At 37.3% G+C, this 20,685-nt stretch overlaps 4 protein-coding genes across 5 annotated transcripts in view; 1 reads left to right on the top strand and 3 right to left on the bottom strand.

Moving 5' to 3' along the window:
* aunip (aurora kinase A and ninein interacting protein) overlaps positions 1–20,685 on the bottom strand; it is a 954,922-nt gene that overhangs the window by 616,019 nt on the left and 318,218 nt on the right. The window lies entirely within an intron of this gene.
* lrrc69 (leucine rich repeat containing 69) lies at positions 2,599–6,949 on the bottom strand. The gene is made up of 8 exons (XM_028036580.1): positions 6,582–6,949; positions 6,374–6,500; positions 6,223–6,295; positions 5,156–5,351; positions 4,938–5,009; positions 4,745–4,846; positions 4,481–4,660; positions 2,599–2,722 (listed from the first exon to the last, which is right to left on the bottom strand). The coding sequence occupies exons 1-8, from the start codon at positions 6,771–6,773 to the stop codon at positions 2,615–2,617; spliced, it is 1,050 nt and encodes a 349-aa protein (XP_027892381.1). The 5' UTR covers positions 6,774–6,949; the 3' UTR covers positions 2,599–2,614.
* Positions 7,076–10,163, bottom strand: otud6b (OTU deubiquitinase 6B). The gene is made up of 8 exons (XM_028036585.1): positions 9,895–10,163; positions 9,306–9,454; positions 8,972–9,070; positions 8,531–8,731; positions 8,220–8,340; positions 8,066–8,127; positions 7,850–7,956; positions 7,076–7,449 (listed from the first exon to the last, which is right to left on the bottom strand). Exons 1-8 carry the CDS (start codon positions 9,959–9,961, stop codon positions 7,365–7,367), a joined length of 891 nt encoding a protein of 296 aa, XP_027892386.1. The 5' UTR covers positions 9,962–10,163; the 3' UTR covers positions 7,076–7,364.
* On the top strand, positions 11,789–20,520 carry rab5aa (RAB5A, member RAS oncogene family, a). 2 transcript variants are annotated; one of them, XM_028036598.1, is made up of 6 exons: positions 11,789–11,967; positions 15,254–15,472; positions 15,641–15,792; positions 15,945–16,067; positions 17,455–17,548; positions 17,707–20,520. In XM_028036598.1, the coding sequence occupies exons 2-6, from the start codon at positions 15,307–15,309 to the stop codon at positions 17,820–17,822; spliced, it is 651 nt and encodes a 216-aa protein (XP_027892399.1). In that variant the 5' UTR covers positions 11,789–11,967; positions 15,254–15,306; the 3' UTR covers positions 17,823–20,520. The 2 variants fall into 2 exon arrangements, with proteins under 2 accessions (XP_027892399.1, XP_027892398.1); XM_028036597.1 differs by having other exon boundaries at positions 11,790–11,967; positions 15,251–15,472.

Below are 20,685 nucleotides of genomic sequence, written 5' to 3'. Positions count from 1 at the left end.
CCACTGCAAGTATGTCAAGCATGACACGGCTAATTTTTGTGGGGTATAAAAATACCAAAGCTGTGGTAGAAAAAAGCACAAAACGATGAAGGGATAACATGACAAGCACTGTACTAAAGACTCGACACAAAACAGGCAATAAAATTTAAAGAAGTCAACCAATTTTTAGAAAGTTCGAATATAAAACCTGATCGTTACAATCCCATGCAGGATACATTCTGTGCTCAGGAGGCCTCCGGCAACTTTTGCTTTGTTGTTGTATAAGTGCTTCAACTGACAAGGCAAACTAAACATCTCCTCAGAAACAATAGAAGACCGCAGAAAGCACTTGAACAAAAGAGGATTATAATGAACCCACGCTGCCTTCGCATAAATACATCATGCAGAGTGAATTTGCCAACCTCACTCTCTTCTACCTCTGACCACGGTAAATGAGAATTTATGTATTCACCACTTTATCGTTCTTTACTTTTTCTCTTCCCCATAAGGTAGCCACAGCACACGAGACAGACATTTTCACCAAAGGCAACATGTCCCTCACAGTAATTATATCAGAGTTGGATAGAGGCTCATTAACATATGTAAGGCATGTCAGGAATTTACAAGCGCCGTTTTTGTAGGGGCCTTTCGTCGGTGTGGAGCTCCCATCCGTATGGCGTCTCCTTTGAGGGTGCAATCTTCCTATTTACATAGACGTCAATCACCCTGTGCGGTTTTAGGAAGCACACGAACATACACACACGCACGCACACACAAAAACAGGAGAGAAAAACAGAGCATGTGAGTGCATATGCACAGAGGTGTGGCCAATACGTAAATCCTGAAGCAATATAATAGCAACAAATCCGTAGAGGCATAATGGACGAAGTGGTTAGTGAAGTATTGACACTTCAAAATAAATGCACACCACTTTCCAGATTTTCCATTTGTAAGAAAAAAGAAAACAATAACAGCTTTTTTTTCCTTCCACTTCAACATTATTGTGAAAGTTTGTCATCGAATCCTAATAAGAGTCATTCTAAACATAACATTATGCTCACTCGTTTAAGCACTTTTTGTTTACTCTTCTGCAGTTTGATGAAGTGTGTCTTTGACTGCATGCATAAAGCTTGACACCAGACTAACGGCTACTCCCGAGGTCACCATGTTGGCGCTGTTGGACCCAGCATATGCTGCCTGCAAGAAGAAAAGTACTGTTTGCCCTTCACCTGCTAGTATGTGGCCAGCAGAATGGAATGACCTATTTATCAGCCATGCTCACTGCTAAAGATTATATTGAACGGCAGTTTCGCATTCGTCTCTTTTCAGTGGTGAAGCTTTTACATGTTTTGTGCAGTAAAGATCAAGTATAAGCTTGATACCAGAAATTTTAAAAAGTAACTCAGAGAATGTGGAGCAGAAACTGTAAATGAGAAGGACTGCATCAACACACTGTTGAAATCAGCTAGCTTGTAAATGGATAATCTAAAAGCATTAGAAAGATGTTTGTGGCTCTCAATATTTTTTTACTTTTTAAAAAAAATAAAATACATCCAGTGGCAGACAGAAAAAAAGTGACTCAATAGTAAGCATAAAATGAGTTGGAGCAGAATTAAGAGGTAGACGGGGAGGGAAGTCATTTGTTCCCATCTTTTGCTCCACTAAATGTCATTTCAATGACTGAAGACACGTTCATTTCCATCACCATCCATTCTCTTTCTCTATCTATCTCTCCCTTTCTTTCACATCCACTGTCACTGCCTTTTCGCTTTAAGTGCACTTTCGCCCACACCACTTGGAAATTGATTGAAACAAAATGTCACAATTATGCCCTGTAGCTCGCCGCTTCAATTATTCATCAATTAAGGGCTAGGCTCCTTTTTTTCTCTCCTCTGAGCTGATTTTTCATTCAGTTTGCTCGAGATGTATGGCTCCCCTGCTGTTAACCAGTCCAAAGTCATTAGTTTCTGGGTTTGCAATTAAACCTGATGCATTATGTATGAGGCTCCGACTCAGCAGACACGCTCAACAGCAGCAGCAGCGGCGGCGGCGGCCGCGGCAGCAAGTGAACAAGCTGCTAGGCTCTGGAGGCGTGGATGAGAAATTAATTTGCTTGCAATGAAGTTCTCTCCATCCCTCCCTCTATCTCTCTTTCTCTAGCTTTCTCCTGTCTGGCAGGTTGGAACAGATGCCACCAGGAGGAGATGGAGGTAGAAATTAGAAATCTACATTCAGACAAGGTAAGGGGAAGATTTTATATTGTTGTTATATAAATTATTAAATAGCTTCACATATTCCTTGACCTTCATAAACAGATAAGAGGTTATTTGCATGCACACCTTCACAAGTCGACCTATGTACAGAACATTAGCAGCATGTATCCATCAAAGACAATTAAAAGATGTTTTTTCCAAACTAACAGCGCTTTTAATTGCCCCCTTCATCCTTTAAGCCTGATGTTTCCCTCACTGAGTTGTATGAAAACTATAGATGAGACAGAAAAAACTTTTTGTTTGAACTCGTATCTGACAGTGAACCTGGCCTGGGTTAAAATAGTACCACGTTATTCTGCTGCCACCTAGTGGCCACTTGACTCTGTGGCCACAGAGACAAGCACCCTTCAGCATTCCTGCATTTATTTCCTCTCAACGGCATAGTAGCAGGGTCCTTGTGCTCTGAAGCATTTGTATGAACACAGGAGAGACCGGACTGGAATAGTGAGACAACTCCTCAGGTTCATGTCCTACAGCAGACAAACGACACAGAGAAAGTGTACCTTAGCCGCTGAATGTTTTCACTATTTCAGAATAAGCTTTAAAAAAAATTTCCATTTTGTTGTCAATAAAGACATTTAAAAGATAAGTATATAAAAAAGGGGGAAATAAAAAACAACGTTTTTCTTTCTCTTTTTCTTGTAAACATGTACAGTACAGACCAAAAGTTTGGACACACCTTTTAATTCAATGAGTTTCCTTTATTTTCATGACTATTGACATTGTAGATTCACACTGAAGGCATCAAAACTATGAATAACACATGTGGAAATATGCACTAAACAAAAAAGTGTAAAACAACTGAAAATACCCCTTATATTCTAGTTTCTTCAAAGTAGCAACATTTTTGCTGTGATTACTGCTTTGCACACACTCTGCATTTTCTTGATGAGCTTCAAGAGGTCGTCACCTGAAATGGTTTTCACTTCATAGGTGACCTGTCAGGTTAATAAGTGGGATTTCTTGCCTTATAAATAGTCATGAAAATTAAGAAAACCCATTGAATTAGAAAGGTGTGTCCAAACTTTTGGTCTGTACTGTACATATACACAGTGTTTTCACAAAAGAGAAAGTCAAGGTTGAATATTTCATTATAGTTCCACACTTCCAGTGTTCTTGAAAGTACTTGAGCCCTTGAAAGCCCTTATGAAATGATTGATATGAGTATCACATTTTTAAAAAAGATAAAGACAAGTCATTTTACAAAGCTGTCATTAATTGCAATATGTAAAAATAAATAAAAAGATCCAAAGTTAAATTCTGAACACGTGGGCAATTACCTGTTTACTCAACTATGACACAAGAACAAAGTATGTTGATTAGAAAGAAAGATGACCAAATAATCAGAGGCTAAATTGATCCAATTTTCTCTTGAAAGGCTCTGATCACTTTTGTTTTTTTCTGCTGATAAAACTCAATAGAACTCCTACCATAAACACATCGACCAACAGGATGTTCCTTCATGGACCTTTTTGTGTGTTTTTAAGAAAAGTCTGATCAGTGAAGCTCTAATTTTATTCTAATGTTTATATTTCTCAAATTGTATCCTGCACAAGGTGTGAGTTCTTCCAGAGAAAAAAACATTCATTAGGCTAAGAAATGTCACAAAATAAGCTAAATATTTTTTCTTTTTGACTCAACATAGATTTTGTACACATTAAAGAGAAAATTGAGGAGTATTCTTATCCATACTGGAAGAGAATGATGATGACAAATCAGACTAAAAGCAAATCCATTGATAGTCCAGGGAGAGGATCATATAGGGAAAGAGTAAGTTATCCACAAGAACATGCAGGAAATCATGTTTTGTTCACATAAAAATAGTTAAATTATATTACTTGGTGTTGAAAAGTTAGCAGAAAACTGAAGATGAATGTGAAAACACAAAACCACAAACAACTTCAGAGCTGAAGCTGGTCATCATTGATGTTTAAACTGAAATTTGTCCAAGATAGGACTAAATCGCAAACTGATGCTCTCTTTGCACAAGTTTGTCATTTGTGCTCCAAGTTGCGAGCAATCTGATCATTTTACACAATAACTAATCAAAAAAATTCAAAATCAGTTTGTCTAACATACTTCATCTTCTTGGTCAAGTTTTACCTGCATGCGAACATTTGAATGTTGAAGCACATAGATTAAAAATTAGAATAACCTGTCACTGTAGCGGTTTTCATCACAAACATACAGTAGAAGATATCAATGTGTTTAGAAAGTGGCATTCTGACCTTCTTCAGATTGACAAAATGCACACACTCCACCCATGTATTGAGGAAGGGGCCATTGCACTCTGTACAACAGTTGCTGCCGGACAACAGGTCATTCAGCTCTGGGTAGTGAGGGAGACTCAAGTTGATCAGAGAGAACTGCTTTCTGACTTCTAACAAAACAAACCTGGCAGCCAGTTCCTACAGAGACACATCTGGGTCACAGTTACACAACGACAAGAGTTTGAGTTACAAACATGACGGTTATGTGAAGAATAGCTTGACCTTCAGTGACAGGTTCTCAGGATGCGGCAGTATTGGCACCGGTTTAAGTTTAATCAGCCAGTTCTCCTCACAGTACAGCTCCTTCAGGTGCAGCAGGTGGAACTAAATATTTCCAATATACACATTATGCGATGTCATTTATTTCCTTTTTAGAAGAAAACCATAATATTGTGGATTTTACTGTCCAGTGTACCTCCATAGGAAATATGGACAGCATGTTCCCAGCCACATCCAGAACTCGAAGTTTAACAAGAGCTGTTATTCCCTGCAGGAAAAGCCAGATGGGTGAAGTTTTAGTCACCATGTATTTTTTTTAAAAAGTCAGACTTAAATTTGGTGCTTCCAGCTGTTGCACCTTACAAGCTGCCATAAATTATGCCTGCTTTAACAAAGCAATTAGTACATACCCACCTCTGGCAGGTTTGTCAGCCTGTTTCTGGCTACGTACAGCTTTATGAGGTTTCTGCAAAAGTACAGCTGCCGAGGTAGCCTTGAGAGATTGTTAAAGGTAAGGTTGAGCTCAGATAGCTTTTTAAGACAACCAACTTCACCAGGAAGCTCCTCCAGCTTGTTATCAAGCATACTGAGCTGCTGAAGCTTCCTCAGCCTGCAAATAAACAGATTTTCAAAGTCTCTGACAAAGAAATATAATATTTCTCATTTGATCATCTCACTATTCTGATGCTGGCAAATGTGTTTAGTGCCTTAAACTAATTTAATGCACTAAATATAAATAATAATCTCAAAAATATTTAAAATTGCATGCATTAGGTACAGTAGGCCAAAAGTTTCATGATAAGCAAATTGTGCGTTTAAAAAATACATGAGGCAAGCCCTGTTCCTCGCAAGCTCTCTCAAAAATAGGAAAGAAAAGAGAAAACATGCTCTTTAGGTAATAAAGATGTGCTACTCACCTAAGTCTTAACCATATGAGCTCCAATTAAATTACTATTGTTTTTGGAGCTTAAAACAACTGGGACTGTGACAAACAAGGATGATGATCCAGGTTTATTTTGCGTACGAATTGTGAGGAAGAACATGATAAAGGAGTAAAAAGAACAGATTTATAACAAAAACCTGGTGGCCTCAGTCAGAAAACTGAGATTTTCACACCAAAATATTTGTCCAAGATCATCTCAGAAGTGATTCACCAGAGTTAAAACCAACAAAGATCCGTCTCTGTGTGATACAAACTCTTGAAAATGTTGTAGAAGCATAAGGCTTGCTCCATAGGCAAAAGTGGAGCAAGCCCACTTTACATAATGTGGGATTATGTAAAGTAATAACAGCAGGGAGGCCAAAGTACTAACTATACACAGTACATCTCACATTTTTTTACTGTGAGATGATTCTACTCTTTCTACTCTACTCTTAAAGAAATTAAGTGAAAATTTTCAAAATCTAAAAAAAATTGTGGAGAACATTGCGAGTAAAGAAAAAAGAGAACAATTTTAGACAGAGTGGGTACATTTATTTACCTGCCAATTTCTGGTGGTAACCTTTGAATGTTGTTGTGGTTGAGATTGAGGACAACAAGGTTTCCTAAGTGACCTTCAAAACATGATGAGGCAGTCATTGAGTCGATTCAGAGTCTGTGTTACCAACCCCAAACAGTCCAGACCTGCCTACCAATTGCATCAGGTGACACCACATCAATTTTGTTGCGGTAGAGATAGAGTTTTCTCAGTGAACCCAGGTGGCTGAGAACTACAGGGAACTCCCTCAGGGCATTATTTCCCAAATTCAGTTCTGTTAGCTTGAAGATAAAGCCAAAATAGTAGATTGAGCAATTTTTGTGATTTGTTAGGCAGATTACGAGAAATAAGAGGAAACTCACGTGACACAGAGACTGGAGGTGGGTTGGGAGGGCAGAGATAGAGTTGTGGCACAACAGAAGGACTGAGAGGTTTGGGAATCTGGAAACAAACTCAGGAACACTCTTCAACCCATTTGAATTCAGATTTAAAGAGTTTCCTTTGCCACATAAAGCTCTGACCGCGGTTCCTCTAAGAGCTACACCATAGGCCATTTTCCTAGTCCCACCTCTTGTTAGCCTCTTTCTGTTGAGTTCCCATGGCGACAAAAGTCAACAATCTTGTTCAAGTTCTTGCTTTGGGCAAGTGCGACCTCTATTGGTCACACCTCAATAAAGCAAGCTGGCCACTATTTTACAGGTTTTACAAGTCAACTATGCTTGGAATATGATTATTAGCTGACTTGGTTGAGACTGGATAAAGTTCTATTGAAGAGGTTGCTCATACTCTGTCCACACAGATTTGTGTAACAACAAAAATGCTGCTAATAAAACCGAGGAAACCTTGAGACAATCAGTGGGGCTCAAAAGTGTTTAATATAAAACAACTTTATAAGAGCACAATGATTCAGTATCGTATCACTGAAATAATGGATTTTGATATCGTGACCCTTTTGTTTCCATTTAAACTCTGAAAGAAAATAATCTCCATTCAGGAAAAAAAAGCAGCTGTTTGTTTTCATAACGGTCTCAGAGGTGGTGTACAACCTCTGTATACACATGTAATAAACAAAGTACAGTTCATGAAGTGCTTGTTTCGTTCTCTCTTAAATAAAGACGTTTATTCCTGTCACAGATGTGGGACTCTCAGTTGTCTTCAGCACCGGTTGAATCCTTTAACCGCTCCACACTGTTGTAGTGCTCTCCTAGACCATAGGCATGACGCATATATCTGTAAGCAACAACAAAATATATTCTGTGACTGAATAGATTTATTTACCTACAACAACTTTACACACTATGAGATGGCTGTTATGCTATCAGATGTTCATATTTACATGCTGTTCAATTATGCATTAACAACAGCTAAGGCATATATTATTGGAATATAACTACCGGTGCATATAGAAAATGATCTCAGTGCTGCTGTGCATCAAAGTCATGAGAGAGACTAATTTTGCATAATAAGGCTACATTTAAATGCAGAAAGCCTGCAGTGAATGCTTTCCTGCAACGGATGCAAATCTAGTCACACTGTTTAATGCAGATGTAAACCATTTCTAACCACACTGGTATCTCTTATTTAACTTCTCCCTTCTGTTTAAAGTGCGATTATGAAGCATTAATCTTACACAAGAGTGATGACTTCACCATCATATTCCTTTCCAATCCTGATTGATGGGGAGTCGGCCTGGATCACTTCTATTGGCAAATTTAGCACCTGAGTCAAAGCTCGGAGCTGTGAACAAGAGCAACACAAAATGAATGAAAAGCATAAGAACAAATTAACTGCTCTAAATGCATGTGGTTTCCTAAAAATTGGCAAATAAAGCTGCGGGGTAACTCACTTCCAGCTGGCCACCCCAAGCTGCTGTGTGCTCCACATCGCTGCAGTATTTCTCAAACTCGTCTGGAAACAAACACAAAAAGTTAACATTTATTTCGTGGTTTACCTGCACCTCTGTCAGTATCTTCATGTAGAGCCATAAGGACGTCAGGTACCAGTTGTGAACATGTCCCCAGTGTTGGGGTTAGTGAGGAAAGGCAGAAAGTCGTCAGCGTGGTTTCTCATGTGTTCAGCAGTGCGGGATCGGAGCTCCTTCACACTCATCTTTAGCCCAGACTAAGAGAAAACAGAAGAACTATGACAGTGTTTTTTTTGCATCGAAAACAAGTACAAATGGTTTCTAAAAAAGTCTCCAACCGGGCATTTCAAATGGAGAATCTACAAAAAGAACATCAACAATTGTTTTGCCTAGTGCATGTGTGATTAGATAGTCAAATAATTTCAGTATGCCATTTAAATAAGCCACCTTTAATCGCTGTGCTAGCTGGTCTTCAATGGCACGGTACATGCAGTGTCCATCAGATGAAATCTCCTTTATCTGAAGCTGTTGCTGGGCAAGATTCTGAGCTAGCTTTAAACCCTCCTGGTGCCTCACGCCCTGCAGGTTCTGCACCTCTGCCTCTGCTATCCTGCTTTCTCTCTCCTTCTCCTGTGCAGCCTTCTTGTCCTGGAGAGAAATGTACATGCAAAAATAACGGATTTAACACCAGTAAAAGCTCAAATGGAAGCAATAAATAAATGTTTAAGGTAGTAAACTCTTAATTTTACTTCAACTACAAGATAACTGCACTTTAAGTACATTACAGACCAATTTATAGAATGTGTGAGGAAAGGCAGATAAAACTGTAAACCAGTTCTATCGGTTATAACACAGTAATACTGGGAAGCATTCTAAAAAGCTTCTCACCCTTCGCTTCTGTGCTTTAGTTACTCGTGGTTGTTTGGTCTCTTCTTGTTCTCCACCTTCCAGCTTTATGGTCTCCACACAGTTCACCACCTCCTCCACCTGGTTAAGGTGAAGAAAGGGAGCAAAGGTTATTTTACTGAGGTTGGTAATGAGTCAGTGTCATACTATTATCTGAATAACTGTTTCTTTTGCATGATGTTTAAATAATATGTCACGTATTGTAAAAGGTAATGTATTCGTTATTTTGATAAGGAGAGATAAAAAGTCATGTCTGAAACATGCTTCAGAACACATTAACATTTTTTGATAAGTCAGTTGTAAGTAAAGAAGTTACCTTTGTTTCAGCTTTAGACTTCAGCTGCTTGAGTTCCTCCTCATGCTTCTGACTGAGATCCGATTCTAACTTTGCTATTTCCTCCGTCAGCTGTTTCCTCCTCTTCTTGTCATTTTTAGGGACGGAGTTTTTCATACCCTGGATCTTTGCTAAAAAAAAAATAAAGTGCATTAATACAGCTTTCTTGTCAAAGAGTTTACACTAAAACTAAACTATGTCAATTTTATATTACTCTTTACAACATAAAAGTTTTACCAAGCTGAAAAGCTAGACTTTTCAGAACAATAAAATTATTTATAGGAGTGGTTGAACAAAAACTGAATCCAAATGTCGATTGCTATGATACAAGGAGAATTTTTACTGGAAAAAACGGACAAGCTAAAGGTTTGTGTCCTGTTTTTTTCCACTATTTGGGATATTTGAAGTTGGTCTAAAATCATAAACAAACTGTACTGGAACGACAGCCTTGTCTTATACAGTTGCAGTTAAGTAGCAGTCACATTAAAAACTTCGATGATGCAAACTAAGTCACAGCACATTGTCAGACCGCCGCTGACACAGAAGAATAGCAGCAAGTAAGTGTTGATACCCTGCAGGTCTTTCTTCTCTTTACGGTGCCGCTTAATCAGCAGCTCCTCTGGCGTCTCCTCCTCCATGACTGTCGCTATTCAGCTGGTTCAGCAAGCTGTCATGAAATGTACGAATGCCGCTGCACTTAATGTGATGAAGGTCTTGTGAAAAATATCACATTACAGTCAAAAAGATTGAAAATGCTAGGCCAGTGACTAATAAAACGTGGTATAATGGCCCTACGGAAGCTACCGTGAAGATGAGCGTCAGAATTCTTCTTCTCCTTGTCAAAAACAAAAAGGTGTAGTTAAGCCGCCACCTGCTGGATATTTCATGTACTTCAGCCTTCAGCTTATTTTCTAACATTTTAAATTATATCCATGGTAGATGAATTGGCCCTTAAAACACATTGCAAACCTATTGCATTTTCTTTTGGAAAACAAAAATGAGCTTCCTATTTTTCAATTAAAATGTCGCTCTTTGTTCAGCTTAGTCTTTAATGTAAATGCGCAGTTCTAAGCTCATCCTTTCATGTGTGCAAATTTTGCTTTTGTTTTATCCATGTTAATGTCGATTCTTTAGATAAGAATAATATATTGTCAGAAAAACAGCTAATGACCTATTGTTCTTTATCTATATTTATACACGTATATTTTCTGCTTATTCTTTTATTTTTTCTTTTGTGTGAGAATGAATGCTCAACTCACTGCTGTGACGCTTGCATCCTTACTGTGAGAGAATAATAATTATTTCTAAATAATAAAAAGCTGCTTAAATGTCTAAAAATTGTGGCAAGCCTATATCTCTATTATTGTAATACTGTTTTAAGATAAAAATTAAAAAAAATTCTCAGTAAGTCTCTGACAGTATGATTTTTTTAAATTATTTTTTTTATTTTATTATTATTATTTTTTAATCTCTGACAGTATGATTTTTTATTATTATTATTATTTTTAAATCTCTGACAGTATGATTTTTTTATTATTATTATTATTTTTAAATCTTTGACAGTATGATTTTTTTATTATTATTATTTTAAATCTCTGACAGTATGATTTTTATTTATTTATTTATTTTAATCTCTGACAGTATGATTTTTTTTAATTAATATTATTTTTTAATCTCTGACAGTATGATTTTTTTTATTATTATTATTTTTAAATCTCTGACAGTATGATTTTTTTATTATTATTATTATTTTTAAATCTTTGACAGTATGATTTTTTATTATTATTATTTTAAATCTCTGACAGTATGATTTTTATTTATTTATTTATTTATTTTAATCTCTGACAGTATGATTTTTTTTAATTAATATTATTTTTTAATCTCTGACAGTATGATTTTTTTTTATTATTATTATTTTTAAATCTCTGACAGTATGATTTTTTTTTAATTAATATTATTTTTTAATCTCTGACAGTATGATTTTTTTTTATTATTATTATTTTTAAATCTCTGACAGTATGATTTTTTTAAATTATTTTTTTATTTTATTTTATATTTTTTTATCTCTGACAGTATGATTTTTTTTATTATTATTATTTTAAATCTCTGACAGTATGATTTTTTTTAAAATCTCTGACAGTATGATTTTTATTTATTTATTTTTTTTTTAATCTCTGACAGTATGATTTTTTTTATTATTATTATTTTTTAATCTCTGACAGTATGATTTTTATTATTATTATTATTATTATTATTTTTTAATCTCTGACAGTATGATTTTATTATTATTATTATTATTTTTTAATCTCTGATAGTATGATTTGTTTTTATTATTATTATTTTTTAATCTCTGACAGTATGATTTGTTTTTATTATTATTATTTTTTAATCTCTGACAGTATGAGCTGTATCTGGTGTCGCCAGGGCCGACGTACTGTGTGACGTGGCGCAGAGCGGAAGAGCTCGTTGTGTGTTTTGGTTCTAAGGGGAAGTTGCCAGAAGAAAGAAAGGAGGAGACGTGACGGGATTGTTGAAATTGTTTTCTCGGCTCCCCATACCAATCTCACCGCAGTGCCCCGGATTCCGTGTGTAATACACATCAAAGTGGTGGGAGTAAAAGTTCCCCCCATCGTCTGGCTCTCAGGTAGCGGACATGTTGGTGTTAGCAGCTGGTTGAGTGTGATTAGCGCTAACGTTTGCTCTGTTGGGTCTCCGTTAGCTGGCTTCGGCTAAAGTCTGTGATGTTTGATAGCCACGGGTCATACAGACTTATAGGTCTTGGTCGGGTTCAACTGGGTGTTGTTGTCCACAGTGTGTGGTGGTGTGGTAGCTTTGTAAACGACTGTTTCAGGTAGTTTTATGACAAAACCGCTCGTTTAGTGACCAGCTTAACTAAAGGGTGGGTGGAATGCCAGCAATGCTAGCATGCTACTGCTAGGGGTTTGGCAACTCCCGTTTAAGTGCCGTAACAACCTTAGCAATTAGCATCCATTTTACATGAGTTTATTATATCATTGTCTTATTTTTACTCTCGTGCAGTTTTGTGGGATATTATTACAGTTGCTAATGGTTAAATTTGTAGTCAAGTTAGCAGTCGGTGGCAGTATGTTAGCAATGTGCAAGCTAACCAGCTACATTTGGGAAAGGAGTAGCTATCCAATATCAAAACAGACTCAGGGCCACAGCTAGCATGAGCCAATCTGTTTACAGTCAACGATTGACTGTTAAGTGCGCCTAGTGTGTGATCACAGCACTTGTGCATCGTTTGTTGACAGTCCTTGTCTGGATAAACAGACAGGGACTATGTTCTTGCTGCTCTTCCTTGTGTGTTCATGTTTTCTAATGCTTGGGTTTTTAGACATTCCTCCTTAAAATTGCCCTTTGAAAATGAAGCTTACATTTCTTTCAAATAGATCCCCACAGATAATTTGTCTATCTGCCTATCCGTTGGCAGTTTTGACTTTTAAGTGTTACCTCCAATCCGGTTGTCTTAAAATTGACAAAACATGCCAATAGCTCCTAATTTTATTAACAAGAACAACAACACTCCATGTGGAAGTTATTATTGTGGAAAGAAGACTCAATATTTTCTATATTTTGTATTACTGAGGTGTCGGAGGAAGCATAGGGACCCGAGAAGCTATTTAAATGGAAACTATTTTTATTGAAATGTGTGCACTTCATTCATTGTAGCAAGAGAATGTTAGACTAAACGGATAATAGGAAGGCTGAACAGACTTGTCTCATTTTCTTGTGAATATGCACAAGAAAATGTGCATATTCACAAATTGTTTGCTCAAATTGCTAATATAAAGCCAGTTTGTCGACTAAATTATTTTGTATTTCTTGTAGAATACTAGTAAAAATCGGTTTAGCAACTGCTTTTACTCTTGGTCCTAGCATAAATAACGACCGATCACTGAAGAAATTCTTGAAAACGCACTTTAAATACTGGTCTCATATCTCTCTTATATTATTGCTCTTAAAGAGAAAAATTGGTCAAAGCTTTACAAAAACGAGAGATAGAAAATCGGCAAAGCTCTGTATAGTGTAGTAAAAAATATGTTGTAGTTCACTCCTTTCACTAACTCACAGGTTATTGCTGGAAACAGACTTCATGGGATGGCCGCTTAATAAACTAATAAAGAATTTGATTTTTATTGTGAGTAAAATGGGAGTCCTAATTTACCTAGTTTTAATTTTATTCTGCTGTCGGTTGAATATAAAAATGCCATTTTTAAGTGTAACAAATTCTAAATGTTTCGTGAGTTGATAAATAATCTTGTATCATTTCTGTTGATTTTATTAATGGACAGAAAAGCTTACATGGATATAAATATTTTTAAAATGGAAAGAATACTTCCACATTTGCGTTTGCAAAAAAGGTCGAAGCAATCTGGGTCAAACACTTCTCTAAGAGCAATATCAGCCTGCATTTAGCTGACTTTTTAACAGCACTTGTCAATGTCAAGGGGAGAGCATGCCAAAGGTCCAAGTTTGTATTTAACGGAGTTTATAAACTGCTTTGCATGCCGCTCAGACAAGATTTACTTCCTAACAACAGCCATGTGTTCAACAGTTAGAATTTATTCCTAAATAAGTTAGTCAGTAATGCATGGTATGCATCTAAACAGTGGCTCTCACAGAGAAAACGGGCTTAAATATTGTGGGTTGGATGGATCTCCTTCTCTTTCTGTCCTGTAATAAAACACGGCTGTGCTTACAGGATTTTTGTTTCTTTCTCTTAGTCTGTTTATGTTGGTTTCCTCCTTACTTCTTTGACAGCGATTTCAACTCTTAACAATTGTCAAGTCGTTGCTTCTTGTTGCAGCTTTCAGTTCAGTTCATTAGTGTATGAGTCAATAATGACACATGAACTGGTAAAACATGTTTGAGAAAAAGATACACACAGCTTGAAGGCATATAACGGAAATTATTCATATTAATCTGCTGTTCTGGTCCAAAGAGATGTTTGTTTGTGCTTGTCAGTTTTTTCTGGAGAGGCGCCTATGTCTGTTTATTTTATTTTTTATTTTGCTTTGTTCTGGAAGACGTTTGATAGAGGATATGTTCCTCGAATGATTCGAGTGCCTCAATTATTAATATTCCGCGAGGAAAATTTATCTGCCTCAAAGCTTCGATAAATTATGTTTTATTATGTCACCGTGTTCCGGCCGGACCATTATTTGTTATTTCCGCCTATGAATTGCTGTGAAGTGCTAACATCATGGTGTTGAATCGTGCAGCGTTTTGGCAGAGTTTGGAGGACAAATAAGGATTGTTGAAGTTCGAGTTGCGATGGCTGGACTACGACAGCTTTTGTGGCGTCGGAAGCGCGTCGTCACGGCTTTGGAGCGAACGTTGGGAATGTTACTCAGAGAGAGAGAGGATTCCTCGAATAATTGTAAAAAATATTCTATAGAGTACTCTATTACTAAAATATTCTTTTACATCACCCCTAGTTGAGTGAAATGCAGCATTCTCTACTGTCTACTGTTCTTAGAGAACCAGTTATCCAAAAAAATAACATACATCAGTTTGTGTTGGTGAAATCCAAGCATGTTTCAGTCATTACTCCAGCATCACCTGATGCAGTTTGATTACAGAGGCTTTGAAACGGCTTTACTGTGAGGATATTTTAGTTTACTTATTTTTTTTAATCACTGAATTGGGGTTGGTCGTCTGTCAGGGAAGGGGCACACTTTTCACTACTTTTGTATGGATTTTCTATTATTTAGCTGTGTTTGACATATACTTAATGTGGATATTTAATAAGTTATGTTCATATGTTGTGTACCTATACATAAACAAACCGTGAAATGTGTTAATGTTTAGAACGTTTTGGATGACAAGTTATGTTACATTCTGAAGTTTAACGTGATCGTTACCGTGCAGTAAACAAACACCTCTTTCCTCGTTTCCTGCAGCAGACGCCCAGGTCGTAAAGTTTGGCCCACAGGATAGCAGAGGATCTAATTAGGCCATGGCCAGCAGAGGAGGAGCTACAAGACCCAATGGATCCAACGCAGGAAACAAGATCTGTCAGTTTAAGCTGGTGCTGTTGGGGGAATCAGCCGTTGGGAAGTCCAGCTTAGTGCTTCGCTTTGTCAAGGGCCAGTTCCACGAATTCCAAGAAAGCACAATAGGAGGTAAGTAATTATGGCCTGTTCTGATATATATGTGAATAATTCATGCAGATAAATTATTCTGAGATTTGGCATATTCTGGAGACTTTTCTTAAATGTGACCAGTTCTTTACGTTTGGATGCTCGTCATGCAACCCCAACTCAGCCTCTCACCTCATTCTGTCCCCTCAGCGGCTTTTCTCACCCAGACAGTGTGTCTAGATGACACGACAGTGAAGTTTGAAATCTGGGACACTGCAGGTCAGGAGCGGTACCACAGTTTGGCGCCCATGTATTACAGAGGAGCACAAGCCGCCATCGTGGTCTACGACATCACAAACGAGGTGCGTCTGTACAAGCTCTCAGTTTTGAAAGTTGCACTGATGATACTTGTATGTATTCAGGAGGGCAAGATGAAACCAGGTTGCTTGCATCTGATTGCAGGATGATGTAAAGCGAGAGTATTAACTCATGGCACATGGTGTGTGTTTTGCAGGAGTCCTTTGCGCGGGCAAAGAACTGGGTGAAGGAGCTACAGAGACAAGCTAGTCCTAATATAGTCATCGCTCTGTCAGGAAATAAAGCCGACCTGGCCTCCAAGAGAGCTGTGGATTTTCAGGTCATATTGTTACTCACTTAGCAATCCTGCAATTAGTCATTGGGTTTTTGTTTCTTTTTTTTATAGAATCACCCATCATTTCATACCTGTTTGTTTCCTAAGAGACACATTACAAATATTCTGATTGCTTTGCAAAAAGTACTGTAACAGTTCTCATGTTTTTGTTACTTCACAGCCGCACCCTAAGGCGTTAAAATATGAATTTATCTGATGGAACAAAACAAGATTAACCAGGTCAGGGTTGATGTGGATGTGTGCGAAGTTAAATACAGGCCAATTCTGGAAGACAACCTAGTATAGGCAAATTATTTTAGATGGAAGACAGGGTCTTACATTCTAACTATTAGTTACATGCTTTAAATCTCTGGAAAAGTGCAACATAATTCTATAGGAATGTTTTCCTTAGCAGAGACAGGAAAACTGATCAGAGTTGATAGATAGTAACTGTACCAGGTATTGAGTCGTGGAATAAATGCACTCCACATGTATTAGATTTTTATTTGTAAAGTATTTTGATAATCATGAATGATTTTCTTTCCACGTTGACTCTCCACATGTTTGTGTTAGCTTTTCACTATGGCTGCATAATAACAGTAAATATGCAATGTGTGGTGATTGATAAATATGGCTTGTGATAAATAAATTGAAACAGCTTGGCTATAATTTCTTATTTGACTTTAGCACCCTACCACCGCTTTACTTTCTAAAATATCTATCCTTCATTACGATATTTAATAATACTTGAATGATTAGCATGCATGTTTTGTAATTTCCAGTAGCTGGATATTCACAATATGTATGTTGGGTGCACTAATTCTGCAATAGTGATAAATTAGTGATATTGTGCAGCCCTATGTGTTACATGACTTAATTAACTTAAGGTTTGTGGTTGTGGTTGCAGCTTAAATACTTTCTTTCTGCCTTCCATTTCCCTAGCACAGGGGTGTCTAAAATCTGGCCTGTGGGCCATTTGAAGGCGACTGAAAGATTTTTGTGTGGCCCACAAAATTCGGACCACATTTTATGAACAGTTCAAATGTGGTCTGCAGTCACAGGCGTTTGATGGAGATGGCACCCATTTTGTCTTTTAGCTCAGAGAAATAAAATCTTTGTAAAATAAAATAAATATTAGATGCAACACAAATTGTTTCTTGGTTTATTTACCAGGTTTCTGCATTTATCTTTATTTTGGAGTTAATAGAACCACAAACATCCAACTGTTTCATGACTGAAATATTTGTAGACTGCCTGTGCTTTCAACTTGATCATTTTGGCAATCATGGCAAAAAGTTTGGATACCGCTGGTCTAGCAGATTATTCTCTACATGTCTTTTATGGTAATGTGTCCAGCTGTGTTGAATATTCATGCCATTTTCTTTTTTTACAGGATGCTCAATCATACGCAGATGACAACAGCCTACTTTTTATGGAGACTTCAGCCAAGACATCTATGAATGTGAATGAGATATTTATGGCTATTGGTAAGTGGTTCTTGACATATTACCTATTGATATGGTCATTAATAATGTTACATCTAACATTATGCTAGTTAAAATATAAAAAATATCTATTGCTTGAGCTTTCTGTTCCTAAAATATGGCTTTTTTTTTCTTTTGCTTCTTTGTTTTCTTATCTTCAGCAAAGAAATTGCCAAAAAATGAGCCTCAAGCTCCAGGAGCTAACAGCGGTCGGACCAGGGGAGTGGACCTGACAGAAGCTGCTCAGCCAGCCAAGGCTCCGTGCTGCTCTACCTAGAATGAAGAACACAATTTTCCCTCCCTGACCTGTAAACTAGTAACTAATGTGGCCGACGCCCCAGATGCCACTGCAGCTACTAAAGCAACGTGTCCCCCTTTGTTTGAAACAGAAAAAGATGCCCTGTATCCTCCCTCACACTTTGTTTCTTTTTATCTCAGTAGCAAAGTCAGTGCCATTTCACTGATGTCTGTGGGGCTCTGCCTCTTCCATTAAGGTTCTGCTGGTACCTGAAGAAGCCTTCTAACCACTCTGTTTTACTTTACATCTCCCAGTTGATTGATGGATCAGTGATCAGATATTAGAAGCCTCAGCTCATCCAACATCTTTGATAGGAGTTCAATTTTGAGGAAGGGGGTCACTTCCCTTTTCTGGAAACTACTGCTCTTATTTTCACCATTCTTCTGCTTTTGGTCATTTTTGGTAGATTTATTTTGTTGGTTATTTAGAATATTTTTCTTTAAGCTGTCAATTCACAAACGTGTGTATTTACGTGGGTAAAAAAAAAAGAAGAAGAAAATCAAACTGTTTTACCTTTGGTCTATAGTAGCACAAACAAAGCGACAAATGTTGGAGTCAAAGAGCCATTTCATGTGGCTCTGAGGAAAGGAAAGACGTTGAGTAGAAAGTCAAAAAAGAACCCTGAGATCTGTGTCCCTCTCATGTCTTCAGAACCTTTTATTCAAAGTTTAAAAGAAACTTTTAAACTCTTGATTCCCTCAGCAATCCACTGGCTTTCCCTTCATCAGTTTAGAATTAGAGTGTGTGTTATACGTTCTTCTACCTGTAGTCTCCTCCGAGGGACTGTGCCGGCTTGTTTTTGGCCGCGGTGGCATTGTATCATGTTTTGCAGTATTCCTTAAAGCGTCGAGTGTCTGCAAGAACCATTGCAACACTTGAAAGCCCCCTCCCCCCCTCAGCAAGACAGAGAGGCCTCTAAGGTACACATCAGCAACCGTTCATCTCTTATGTGTCGCATCCTTTCGTTAATCCCGTGTCAACCATCAAACTGGGGTTGGAGGATTTTGTTTATGCAAAGAGCTTTTTTTTTTTTTTCTCTCCTCCATTATGTCAGTGTTGCTTGACCGCTGCAGGGTTTGCACAGGGTAAAAAAAAAAAAAAAAGGTGGTGGTTATGAGTGGGATGCTGCAATATGAGGTCTCTTCATGTTTAAAGTGGAATTCTAATTATTTCACACGTGGATTAGGAAGTGCTTTAGACACGTTGGTGTGTCAGTATATTCGAACTTTGCCTGGGCTGGCTGGTGACTGATTTCAACTGTAGACTTATAGTCACATGCACATTACACACACTTGCACAATGGAACACACACTCACTCTGCAGATCATAGACACACAGTCTGTTACACCCGATTCATACCAATGTTAAGCACATTATTTGTGTTTTTCTATGTCCCCACATGTTGTTACACACACAACACATATTTGCACACACACATTAGTTATCTAGACTATTTCTTGTCAATAACTTTTTTACTGGTCTTACTCATGCCTTGCACTAATGATGCTTATGAATTTATGTTGTCATAATCTCAGTCAGTGTGTTATAAATATATACATAATATAAATATATAAATAATATACTGTAAATATGGTGTTGCGGTGTAGTCTACTTTTTTTCCTGATTTTTCTAGTGACTAATGCTTGCTAGGGAGTTATCTAGGTAATCATTAGGGGTTAAAAAAACTGTACAGATAGCAGGAAAACAGCTACAGTTTGGGTTTGGAGTTTTGCTGTTTCTTTTCACAAAAATGGTTAAATTATAATCAGTGGTGGTCTATATTAATGTATGTAGTGTTATTAACAAAAGTAAAAAAAATAAAATTGCATTTATTTACACTTCTAAAATGTTATACCCAAGCATATTAGATTCTGCTTGTTAAAAATGACCTTTCTGTTGCCTTTTGTTTGTTTGTTTTTCTTGTTGGTATGGCTCATTTATATCCCCAGTAAAGCTGAACTTCCACATCCAGAGCTATTGGTTGGAACATTTCCCAAAAATCGGGATAAATGAGATGGTCTGACAATCCACAGCATTTCAGAAAGCGTTGTTGCTGTAATACAGGAACGATAGAACAGATGTCAGGTAACCTAACAGGGGTATAAATTGTATGTTTTCCCTTTTTTTTTTTGTCAACATTTCTTTGCAACAGAACACATTTAAATGCAAGCATTTTACAGTACTGTTATGTAATGACAAAATACATACTGAAATAAATTTGATCATTTATCATTGTAGTTGGGCAGTTTCTGTCTGCATGTTCTGTCTGCACAAACGTTTCTGTATTTTATGTGACAGACGCAAAATGAGTGCACAGCTGAAGGAAATGATACATGGTTTTCACCTTTTTAGAGCTGTAGACATTTAAAATCCTGCTCCCATTTCCTTTGCAAAATAACTCAAGATCATTCAGATTAGAGAATCTAGTTAATCTAGTTCTTAACTAGATTTAGTCAGGACTTTAACTAGGCTTCTCTTTCATTTAAGTGTTTCCAGCTGAACTATTTTACTTGTCGTCGTCCAGTTGGAAGGTGAACCCAGGCGACAGGGTTTCTTCCAGCTTTCCCCTCAAACGGTCTTCCCATCAACTTGGTTCCTGCTGAAGAAAAGCATCCCAATGTTATATCACTGCAATGTTTTTGTTTTATAACCTGTTTAAAACAACTTCGCAACTTAATCCCTGACATGTGTTGTGTGTTTATTGGTCTAAATGTGTGATTACCTATGTGTTCATCTGAGCTGTCTGGACTAATTAGATGTCTTTGGTTGGTTATTGGTTGCATTGGGTTTTATTTATGTGTAGCAGAGTCAGGGGTGGGAGGGATTTTTAAGTTTTTACTTG

Source organism: Xiphophorus couchianus, chromosome 13, assembly GCF_001444195.1.
Source record: "Xiphophorus couchianus chromosome 13, X_couchianus-1.0, whole genome shotgun sequence".
Classification (NCBI taxonomy): Eukaryota; Metazoa; Chordata; class Actinopteri; order Cyprinodontiformes; family Poeciliidae; genus Xiphophorus; species Xiphophorus couchianus.
This window is presented reverse-complemented; position numbering and strand designations above follow the sequence as displayed.

Excerpts from the sequence above, each read along its gene's own strand:
- lrrc69 (XM_028036580.1), bottom strand. The coding sequence starts at position 6,773 with ATGGCCTATGGTGTAGCTCTTAGAGGAACCGCGGTCAGAGCTTTATGT. Across the intron at positions 6,501-6,581 it reads ACCTCCAGTCTCTGTGTCAC|CTAACAGAACTGAATTTGGG; the intron begins GTGAGTTTCCTC and ends TTTATCTTCAAG. Across the intron at positions 5,352-6,222 it reads TTACCACCAGAAATTGGCAG|GCTGAGGAAGCTTCAGCAGC; the intron begins GTAAATAAATGT and ends GTTTATTTGCAG.
- otud6b (XM_028036585.1), bottom strand. The coding sequence starts at position 9,961 with ATGGAGGAGGAGACGCCAGAGGAGCTGCTGATTAAGCGGCACCGTAAA. Across the intron at positions 8,128-8,219 it reads TGGGGACATGTTCACAACTG|ACGAGTTTGAGAAATACTGC; the intron begins GTACCTGACGTC and ends GTTTGTTTCCAG. Across the intron at positions 7,450-7,849 it reads GGTGAAGTCATCACTCTTGT|ATATATGCGTCATGCCTATG; the intron begins GTAAGATTAATG and ends TGTTGCTTACAG.
- rab5aa (XM_028036598.1), top strand. The coding sequence starts at position 15,307 with ATGGCCAGCAGAGGAGGAGCTACAAGACCCAATGGATCCAACGCAGGA. Across the intron at positions 15,793-15,944 it reads TCTACGACATCACAAACGAG|GAGTCCTTTGCGCGGGCAAA; the intron begins GTGCGTCTGTAC and ends TGTGTTTTGCAG. Across the intron at positions 16,068-17,454 it reads AGAGAGCTGTGGATTTTCAG|GATGCTCAATCATACGCAGA; the intron begins GTCATATTGTTA and ends CTTTTTTTACAG.